Source organism: Anabas testudineus, chromosome 19 (assembly GCF_900324465.2).
Source record: "Anabas testudineus chromosome 19, fAnaTes1.2, whole genome shotgun sequence".
NCBI lineage: Eukaryota > Metazoa > Chordata > Actinopteri > Anabantiformes > Anabantidae > Anabas > Anabas testudineus.
Window position 1 is genome coordinate 7,472,611 of NC_046628.1, and position 10,897 is coordinate 7,483,507.

Here is a 10,897-nt window from a genome sequence, read left to right on the forward strand (position 1 = left end):
TTGTCCTTGATCCTAAAATGAAAGTTTGCGTGTGCTTATTGTAAATTAAGTTCACATTGTTACTCTGTGTCTTTCAGGTATTCAGCGGATTTCACTGATGCATTTCACAGCCCCCCTACTGGCCGCTCCACTTCCCCATTACCGACTTCCTCACCGCAGCACCGTCAGATCCTAACACCAAACCTGTCGGCCACCCCTTCTGTCTCCCCTTCCCCACAAGTACCAGTTCAGCGCAACTGGACCCGTTCCCCTTCCCCACAGATGCCCTCCTCCCCAGTTCATTCACACCCTCCCCATTCCCCAACCTACTGCCCATACCCAACGTCACCGAAGCATCGATCTAAGTTACGTAGGCAGACATTTGATTTCCAGTGTAGTCCCACAAAGGAAATGCGGTCTTCAGTCTCCCGGCGCCGTGCTCCAAGTCCTCTTATCTATAACACAGAACAACCAAATCCCACCCCTCCCAGACCTTCCTCTCTTCCCATCCTTCCTAGTACACCTGTCTACAGCAATCCCTTCGACTTCCCTGGGCCCCTCACTCCTCCTTCTCCAGGCATTCCTCTAGGAGACACCTACAAGTCTTCAACTCCTCCACTATTCTCACCATCTGGTGTGCAAAGTCCAAACCCTCTACTTGTCTCCCGCTCTATTTCTCCCACCCATTTTCTCTCTGGGGCCTCCTCCCCTATGCATTTGCCTCCGAGCCCTTCTTGTCTCAACTATCCCCATCTCACCCCTCCTCCACCAGCCAAACCCTTTGCTGTCAAGCCCCTGCCCTACTGGACCAAGTATGACGTGGCAGACTGGCTGGCCTACCTAAACCTGGGTGAACACAGGGAGCGTTTTATAGACAATGAGATAGATGGATCGCACCTGCCTTCGCTCACCAAGGACGACTTCTTGGACCTGGGAGTGACACGTGTCGGACACAGAATGAACATCGAGAGGGCGCTGAAGAAACTCACTGACAGGTGAGGGAGGACTAATAGACTCTGGAATACATAGAGGCACTGGGGTCAAACGGGCAAAAAGGAAGCAGCAGATGAAGGAAAGTGTCTCATTTCTTCCATACAAGTTAACTGGATCATCCCAGTTCCCTTTCTTTATTAGAGTCATATGATTTGATAAGTTAGTCCTTTTCTCATTCATCCCCTTCTCTTTATGAACCAGTTTTATCAACCATATTTAGTTTGATCCATCTTTATTTGATTTCCATCCATTCTTATTCTTTGATTTGCCCTCCTTCTCCTCTCAGGCGGCTCTCTCCTTTGCATGTCACTACTCCCCCCCGAGACACAGACTGAAACAGTGATGGGGTGATACAGAGATGAAAGAAAGAGAGAGACTAATTGACAAAGATGAACAATAACAGAAGATGTGCAAGAGAAGAACATCGGACATCAGCAGGTTGTGTTCAACTAAGACTAAATGAGGAAGTGTCTTTTAAATTTGCAACTCATGTAGAGAAAACTATTACAAGATTTTAAGAATGACTGCTGGTCAAGAGAGGGTATGAAGAATTAATAATATTGTTTGAAAATGACAATCTTCAACTGCAACTATATGTTAAAACTTTTGATGGACAGGCATTTAATTAAAACACAGTTTTGTGCTGTAAAAGACAAACACCTATACACACACTCGTATTCTCACACACATCGACAGATGGATTCTCACACCATCTGCTGCTTTGCAGCACTAAGAAAACTTCAGCCTGGGTTCAGGAGAAGTTTCAGAGTTGCTGTTTAAAGGGTAAACCCCAAAAATGTTTCTGATTGAGGCTTAGCCAGAACCTCTGGTGAAAACGGAAACGTAAGAAACATTCTGACATCAGTTTTGTAGCTTTGAGCAGCTCAGAGTAGTGAATGGCTGTGAGTACTAGAGCCAAAGTCAGAATATGACAGAGACATTGTTTGTAAATGCTGACAGATTAAAATGATATACAACTATAGTATTCTTTTTATATATTTGCCATACTACTCCAAAGGATGCCCCAATTAGCTTTGTATGTGTGTACTTTGCGAGCACTAAATATATCTTACATGTTAAAAGGAATTCACTATAGATCCATTTGTTTTGTACCAAGTGATCGCAATCATTCATTTCAAACTGGTCAGGGTATTTATATTTGTTGAATTCAAGTTGTGAATAATGAGGACATGCAAATGTTGAGAAAATAATGTTGTGAAATAATCTTATTTTACCTGATTACTCTATAGAAAGGAGAGGAACTGAAAAGGAGTTTGCGTGTCATTTCAAACGGCAAAGCTTCTTTTCCGACACTGTATTGGTGTTTATGGCCATAGCACAGGTCAAAGGATGGCTCCATCCTCTTTGATGCCACAATGTTAACCGTGCTCTCTCACACAGCAGGTGCAGTGATCAAAAAGGGCTTTTTACTGCTTCTCTGTCTGCCTGACTTCCTCAACCTTCAGCCTCTGTGAGTCTGTGTGTCTGATTTTGTGTGTGTGTGTGTGTGTCTGTGTGTGTGTGTGTGTGTGTGTATTTGTCAGCCTGCATTGGTGGCCAATTGCTTTCCCTGACTTACACCTTTCTCTTTCTAATGCCTTTTCCAAAACATATTTATAATGAACAAAAAACACTGAATCTTCTTTTCTCACCAGTTGACAATCCCACTGTTTCCATTTTCCACACAAACCCTCAAAATGAAATGCTCTTACATACTTTTCAAAAGCTTTTTTTGAGAGTGATAAAGTAAATATTGTATGTTACGAACGCCCAGTTTCGCTATTCCCTGCAGTGACTTCAACTGCAAGACAGAAACACATCATTTATAGATCTGTATGTAACAACAATGATGACAATTATAACATATAGTATAATGAAGATAATAATATTAGTTATGTAACCATTTTTAAGAATCTCTGTCTTCCAGTAGCGTGGACAAATTCTTCAAAGCTTTGTTTTGTTTATGTTCCATTTTGGGTTTTCTGTAAATGCTTTCTATACTGCTCGCCCTGTGGTGACCCCAGTAAAGCTCACACACATTAGTTAATGCATATTCTCTATATGTGAGTAAAAATTATGACTCTGTATTCTCATGCTGAGTTGTCTCAATGCTATGTCATGATGGACGCTATTCTGAGAAGTAAAGAGGACTGAGCAGTAGTGTAGAAAGCATTACATACTATAATTTAAAAGAGTATTTTAGATCTAGTGAAATGCATAATGACTATGACAACAAACAGTATGAGCATAAGTATGCAGAGATAAAAGATAAATATATATATATAAATATACTGTATATATAAATATAAAGTTTTGTTTAAAATTAAATACAGTATATACTGACAAACAATATGATAGAGGTACAACTGTACAACTAAGGTGTTGAAATAAATGCTAAAACAAACTGGCCCTGTCGTGAGTCTGATTTCTCCCTGGGTTCGTTCTTCTGACAGTTTCACATAATGATCCAATTTAAAGTGCTGTGTTTCAATTGAGTCATTTGGCAGCAGCTCGTCTCAGTCCTGCTGTGGTTGAACAAAACATTGTTAGGTCAAGGATTACTTTCCCATCAGGCTCGGTGAGCTAATAGGACAAAAAGAGTGTAGCTCACGGGGAGGGAGAAGATGAGACCGCTTAATTTAAAGTAACCAGTGACTGCATTCGTGCAGCAAACTGAAAGATGCCCGAAAGGCCTGAAGTACACAGAACAACAACTTGGATGAAAAGGATTGAAAAATGGTGACTACTTTAATCTTCAAGGTAGAACATTTTAAATACAATGCTGCTGTCCAGGCCGGCCCTTCTTTGTATTTCTTTAGATGGAATCTCTTCATAATTAGTTAAATTACAGATGTCACGGCTTGCTTCTCAGCATGATGAAATCTCCCACAGAGGAAAAAAGCCTTCTCACTACACATGTAGCATTAATTAGTTTTTGTTAAGTTCTTATTTTAGTGTCACAGTGATCTGATTGTTTTCTTTCACTTCCTTTTATTTTAGATGATTTCTTTAGTAGAAACTAAACATGTGTGACAAATTAAACAGGAAACCATCAAGGATCTTAATACGGTTGAGAATAAGTGAAAGTTATCCTTGGTATAAATTCTACAAGTGTCCTTACGTCTGGTGGAGTAAGGTAAACCATTCTTCCTTAAGATATTACCAACATTTAGTGTTCAAATGATGGTGAGCGGTGTCCAGTATGCGTTCAATTGGGATTCGATTTTCAGACAGCTAAGGTCACAGGATGTCATCATGAAGCGTCTGTACACACCTCACACATTTGATTTATTTAATCATTAGTGGTAAGGGAGGAAATGGGCTGTTAAATAACACATAAAAAGTTTAAACAACACTGCGAACAATTCAATTAAATAAAAATGCAAATTACTAAGAGCCCTGATCGTTACAGCACCTGCTAGATAACTGCAGCATCCGTGATCCAGGTCTGGCTGGGGACCTTTGCTGCATATCATACTACCTCTCCTGCCCCATGTTTCCTGTCTGCCTTTCCACTAATACTACTATCAAATGATAAATATAAATATAAATACTGAATAATGATTCAAATTTTCAATGCTGGCAACTGGAACCTAAAGGGACCTAATGTAGCCAAGCTGATCAAACCTCAGCAACCACAAGTGAAAGACAATAACTGTTGTTTGGTGGGTTGTGAAAGCGGTCTTTAAGACACTCAGGCTCCAGATAAGCTGTAAGAAATTAGTGGATGTTTGAAAATGTCTAATTATAGCAAAAGCTTTTATTGTATTGTTGTATTGACTGAGAAATCTAAACCAGATGCTGTAGATTAACTGTAACTCTGGACTGACACTGACTCCTGTGTAATACCCAGAATAAGTAAACAGTATGTGGGTGGACATGCTGCATATGGCGCTCTCTTTGATGGCCTCTCGTTCTAGGCCTGACCACAAAAAGAATGACATGTCACAAAGGAGAACAGGGCTAATGGGTTAGTTTCTGGGACAACCCCACCCATCCTTTCTGTGACACACACTCACTAATAAGTTCACATGTCTCTGTGCCACACTGACATGATTCTGTGACCAGCGATCGGTCGGAATGAAAGTTCAACATCTCATTAGCACCATATTGAGAGAGACAGAGGGAGGGACGGGCAGCGAGACAGAAGGAGGGGGATTCTTCCAGCTGTTTTTCTAATAACAGTGGAGACAAAGTCAGAGGGTGATAGTCAAAGAGGGGCAGGGGAACTAAGCAGCCTGAGGAGGAACTGAGTGGGTTAAACAAGTAAAGAATGGGGTTAAAGTAAGAGAAGTGAAGAGAAAGTGGAAGAAAAGTTCATCCTGGGATGACTGTGAACTAAAATATCACAGTCGACCGAGGAGGCGAGCAAGAAAGGTACGTTTCTTCCTTGTTTTTTTTGTTTTGTTTTGCCCCGAAGCCAATTAGTGGCGATGATTACCATACATATGCTCTCATTTGTTTAATTTTTTTCCCCCTTCTGCTTGCTTACATTGTCTCAGTGTCTCACGCCCACTTTCAGATCAACAACGTGTGCATGTGTGTGTGTGTGTGTGTGTGTGTGTAACTTTAAGTGCCAAGGGAAAATTGGGTCAGTGAGAGAGGAGAGAGGAGAGAGTAGCATGTGTTAGGGGAGGAGAGGCACATTGGGAGAGGGGGAGACGGACAGAGAAATGGAGAGAAATCCTCAGCAGCCCTTGAACTACAGTAACAAGTGGTCACTTGAGTAATCACTGGTGATTCAGAGAGAAATGTAAGTGCTGGTTGCTCACAGGCATGACTGCTCTGCTGCCACTTTTTGCTTCGTTTGGCTTGTGGATGTGGATGTGGAGTGTTTTTTAGCATTAAAATAGTTTGACGTGAATACTCCTGGGTGACACATTCGAAGCAGCTCAGTCTTCTTTCAAAACAATTTCCTTGTATGGACAAGAATCGGGACGAAGACTTTTTTCGGCCATGTCTCCACTTGCATGACTACAGAGGGTGTGTGAAAATGATGATAAACACAACATAAGTATGAAGACAGCTAACTGAGGGAAAGAAGGCCGTATGCTCAGTCTTGTGATGAGGTGTTGTTAGTCACTTTCTTATTGCTCAGCCAGCAGTGTGTCAGCCCAGACAGAAATAGGCTCGAATGTGACTGCGTCCTTTGCATGGTTATGCATGCAACGCTCCGCTTTTGTTCAGTCTTCATTGTACGCGCCACATCTGCTTTGGTCAACATCCTGTGCAGAATGTCGGCTATCTGGACACTTTCATCATTTTTAAATCCTGCACTCCCATTCATTTGCCAGACCAGAAATCTGCCCCTGTTGCAGGCATGATCTCCGACTCAAATGAATGGAGAAGTCAGAGAGTTGCTTCTAACAGGCCTTGTATTAGTCAGAGCAAAGGGAAAGATGACCTTTCCCCGCTGTTTATTTTGGGAAGGCAACAGGAAGAATGCCGGAGCAGCTGTTCTATTCCTGCTGGCAGATCCCACCCCTGTGAATTCCAGTCTGCCACTGCAGCGACACTCCCCTTACTTACTGCACGAGGTTTTGATCTATCTCAGCAGTGTAAATACACCTCAGTAGTTGTTATGGCAATAACACAACACACTATGTCAACTACCAATTATTTTCTATCAGACATGCCTGCTATACAGAGGGAACAGCTTCCTATTTATGAGGAAGTCAGCCTGCTGTCTACACCATGCAGACGCACAACCTGTTGCATGATATTCAATGTCGCTTGCGTGCCAATAAAAATTCTTTCTTTGTATGTTATGCATCTTAACCAGTCTGACGAGTATCTTATGTCACACAAACATCTATTTTTTGCTGCCTGAGACAGACACGTTCATAAAAATGGAGAGCCTCCCCAAAGAGTCGCCCGAGGATGCCAAGAAAGAGAGCTTCTGGATGGTGAGGATTATATTTATGATCAAATATAAGAAACCCGTAGGAATAGCTTGCTAATCCAAAACAGTACTTGTGTGTTTGTGAACAGACTAGTCATCCTTGTGTGCCTCAGTGCTGCAGGCCTGTTATTGTTACATATCATCACCATCTTTCCTCCTCTCCGCCTCTCCTCCCAGCCGGGGAATTATGCACACACAGTGCACAGAACTGAACAGTCTTTCCAGGCCTGCAACGACATTGTGGCCTGCTTCAACGAGAGAGCAAAGGTAGAAAAACAGTACGCCCAGCAGCTCAGCCAATGGAGCAGCAAGTGGAAGTCCATAGTGGATTCCCGTAAGTACAAGAAGCTGTGTGATGGAGGGCCGTGGTGGCCTAAAAACAGAGAACATGCATTCCCAGGCCTCTTTCATCATCCCAGCTCTCATCAAGTTAAAATTACCTCTTGATTCTTATTAAATGGCTGCATCTGTGCTTGTTTGAAACTTTCCAGTGGACAAATGGAGGTCATTATGTCTTTATTGGTTCCATGACTCACCTCTGTACCGCAATTTCATTGTTCGCTCTTGTCTTTTTTCCACCTCCCCAGGGCCACTTTATGGCTCCGTCATGAAGGCGTGGCAGTGTTTCTTCGACTCCACTGAACGTTTGTCTGCCCTGCACTCCTCCATCTCCCAGTCTCTCATAGCAGAGGAAGGGCAGCGGGTGAAGACATGGCAGAAGGAGACCTTCCCAAAGAAAATCTTCTGTGGTTTCAAGGAGAGCTACGACAACAACACAAGCTTTTCACGTGCACAAAAACCCTGGGCCAAAAAGCTGATGAAGGTGTTTATCGCTTACGATTATGTACAACTTCCTTTATATAAACAATACATTCTTGTGTGACTGTGTATTCTACAGCTGGAGAAGGCCCAAGTTGCACATCACAAGTCTTGTCAGAGAGAGCAAACAGCCCTCGACAAAGAGAAACAGGCCAACGAGAGCTCTGAGATGAGTCCAGAGAAAAAGCAGAAGATCACAGAGGCCAGGGAGAAGGCCACGGAGGAGAAAGAAAAGGTGAGGACAACATCTCACCTCCTTTCATGCATTCAAGTTGATGAATGAGGGATTCATTCACAGCACATGTGAAATTCCTGATTCGCTACATGCCGCAGAGTTAAACATGTTGCATTCCAAGAAATGCCTGCAGCGTTTGACTATCGTCTCTAAACACGAGCCCCAGTTCTTTTCCGAGCTTTTCCCTTGTATGGAGATGTGTTAAGGTTACTTTGCTCTGTGTTTATGGAGCTAAGCATGGGAACTGCGAAGAACATCACATCATTTTCAAAAGTTAGATCTTCCATTAAACGGTGTTTGTTTTTTCTGAGGGATGGCATTTTCATCGCAAAACTGTGTCTCTGTGTGTGTGTGTGTGTGTGTGTGTGTGTGTGTGTGTGTGTGTGTGTGTGTGTGTGTGTGTGTGTGTGTGTGTGTGTGTGTGTGTGTGTGTGCTGCAGAGTAGAGAGCGCTACGAGAAAATGCTGGAGGATGTGACGTCTTACACACCCCGGTACATGGAGGAGATGGAGGCCATTTTTGAAAGGTCACAAGAAGAGGAGAGGAAGAGGATCAGTTTTCTGAAGCAGGCTTTCCTCTCCATCCACAGACATTTGGACATCACCAACAACGAGAGGTGAACGGGATGACTGGGTGTTTGTAGCGCGTGTGTGTGAATGGAAAGCAGAATGCAGAGCAAGTTGTTTTGTCTTGGCAAACATAGCTCTCCTTCCCTGTGTCAGTGTGAAAGCAGTGTACAGTGAACTCCACCAAATGCTGATGTCCATCAATGAGCAGGAGGATCTCAAATGGTGGAAGAACTATCGCGGTCCCGGCATGCCCACCGACTGGCCAAGGATTCAGGTGTGCTACAAAGAAAAAAAGAAAAATGCATGCAGTCTCAGGACAACCAAAGAAAACAATCACATGTAAGTACAGTATTTGGCAGAGAGGATGACCCCAAACCTTTCTCTTCTCCATCAGGAATGGGTCCCACCAGTGAAAAAGCTAAAGAGAAAGAAGAGATCTCAGAAAGGAAAAGAGAGCCGAACGTAAGTTTGCAATGCGGAAACTATGTGTATTAAAAAAAGAAGAAAGTGAGAAAAGAGCACAGATGTGTAACTGTTTCAACTTCCTTGCCTTCTCCCGTTAGTGATATGATTGGGGGAGTGAAGGTGCGAGCTATGTACGACTACAAAGGAGAGGAGGAGGATGAGCTCTCGTTTAAAGCAGGTGACACTGTAGTGCACTGTGTTCAACAATGACTTTGCTGTTAAAGCTACAGTAGGAGAGTTTTATTTTTCACCTTATGCTTATTCCAACTTATCGTTTACTGCATGTATAGAAGGTCATTGCCTTTTGCGTTTGGTCTACCAGACCACTTCCTCCCTTTGGATGATGTCTAATTAGATCCCTTCATTTGTTTTACTTACACTATTCTATTGAATGGTCTGTGTACATCATGTTAAAAATAACTATCTCCCTCATCAGTAAAACACAGATGGTACAAATGTGCACATAGGTGAGGTTGTGGTAACATCACTCACTTACAAAAACAAAAGCTGCAATCATACAAATATTTTAAGTGCATTCACTTTTTTTCTACTTGAGTATGATAAAGTGTTGAAATCCAAATAAACTTTAGAAAAAGTGTTAGTTGCTAGGTTAGGAGCTACAAACCCCATATTTGCACAGTTGGGTGAAGCTGAGATCAGCTGAGCAAATAGCAACCGTTGCACACAGTCAAAGCAGAATCATTTTTAAATTATCCTCCAAGTATCTACATCCACGCTCATACAGAAACCAGATTTAGGATTTGAACAGTTTGGCAAGTTTTCGTTTTTCGTTTTTAACAGGTTCAGATTTGTAATAAAGTGTCAAGTAATGAGCAAAGTGGCCAAAGGATGACGAAAAGTAAAAGTAAATAAAAGACAGCTACAGTTTAATATGAAGTTTCTGAATCACGGAAGCAAATCACTGCACGTTAGACTCTTTTTTCTAGTGATTACGACCTGTTTGTTTCCTTTCTATCACAGGTGAAGAGTTCCTGAAGGTCGAGGAGGAGGACGAACAGGGCTGGTGTCGAGGAAAACTGAATGGAGGGAAGGAGGGCTTCTACCCGGCCAATTATGTTGAGGCTGTTGAGGAACATGGCAATGTCCAAAACATAACGTCCTGAACTTATTTATCACAAAGTTTTTAACAATTACAATCGTTGAACATCTGTTATCACACTGAGTCTGAGTTATTGTCAGACTTTTATTCAATTGTTATCAGTTTTAAGATGTTTTTTAAATATAAATGCTTAAGGCCTTAACATGCTAACATGCATTTCTGTTCAGTACTTCTGCGATATGAATGAATTTATCAAAGATAGGACATGTTCGTGCAAGAGCTGTATACATTCAGTTGGCAGTTTATTAGGTACACCTAAATAAAACTAATGCAATAATGAAATAAATTCTTCCATAATGAAGGTGATGATCTGCTAATCTTGGTGAATCTGTTTTAGAGAGGTGTTAAATAAATAACTTTATGATAAATTTAGATGTTGTAGGTTGTACTGTATTATACAGATGTGCATTTCTGTTATTTAGAGTGGTCTTGTTGATATTATGGGTGGATAAAGTATCTGCCCGGGGTACCTAATAAAGTGCCAAGTGAGTGTACGTGTGAGTGTAAGTGTGTGTTTGCATGCATGTGTGCATAATATGTCGAAACAAATTACAGCTGATATTTATTTACTACAGTCACCTCTGATTTATTGGGCGACTGTGATGGAGGAAGCTGATAAAGATACGTGAAGTTTACAGTGATGTGTGCACACAGGAGATGATTTTTCAAAATAAAACTGTTTGTTTGCCTCTAATATTCGGTATTCTTGTACTTGTGTGTCATGAACAGTCGTGATGAATTTGACATTTTAATGAATCTGGAGTTTAAATATGATACATAAAAGTATTTAATTTTAAATTGAAGTATACAGGCCA

General features: G+C 41.7%; 2 protein-coding genes across 8 annotated transcripts in view; both read left to right on the top strand.

Annotated features, from left to right (window-relative positions):
- Positions 1 to 3,360, top strand: part of LOC113156117 (SH3 and multiple ankyrin repeat domains protein 1-like) — a 35,612-nt gene extending 32,252 nt beyond the window's left edge. For all 5 annotated transcript variants that reach the window (XM_026351032.1, XM_026351031.1, XM_026351034.1 and 2 more), the window contains 2 exons: positions 78 to 974; positions 1,259 to 3,360. In XM_026351032.1, coding sequence (XP_026206817.1) covers positions 78 to 974; positions 1,259 to 1,307 — 946 coding nt within the window. In that variant the 3' untranslated portion in view covers positions 1,308 to 3,360. The remainder of the gene's footprint in view (positions 1 to 77; positions 975 to 1,258) is intronic.
- A 1,741-nt stretch (positions 3,361 to 5,101) lies between these two features.
- LOC113156158 (protein kinase C and casein kinase substrate in neurons protein 2-like) lies at positions 5,102 to 10,776 on the top strand. Of its 3 annotated transcripts, XM_026351107.1 has the most exons (11): positions 5,102 to 5,349; positions 5,475 to 5,725; positions 6,808 to 6,878; positions 7,052 to 7,208; positions 7,462 to 7,697; positions 7,773 to 7,928; positions 8,369 to 8,544; positions 8,651 to 8,771; positions 8,892 to 8,959; positions 9,061 to 9,140; positions 9,944 to 10,776. In XM_026351107.1, the coding sequence occupies exons 3-11, from the start codon at positions 6,822 to 6,824 to the stop codon at positions 10,084 to 10,086; spliced, it is 1,194 nt and encodes a 397-aa protein (XP_026206892.1). In that variant the 5' UTR covers positions 5,102 to 5,349; positions 5,475 to 5,725; positions 6,808 to 6,821; the 3' UTR covers positions 10,087 to 10,776. The 3 variants fall into 3 exon arrangements, with proteins under 3 accessions (XP_026206892.1, XP_026206891.1, XP_026206893.1); XM_026351106.1 differs by lacking the exon at positions 5,475 to 5,725; XM_026351108.1 differs by lacking the exon at positions 5,102 to 5,349 and having other exon boundaries at positions 5,393 to 5,725.
- The last annotated feature ends 121 nt before the right edge of the window (positions 10,777 to 10,897 follow it).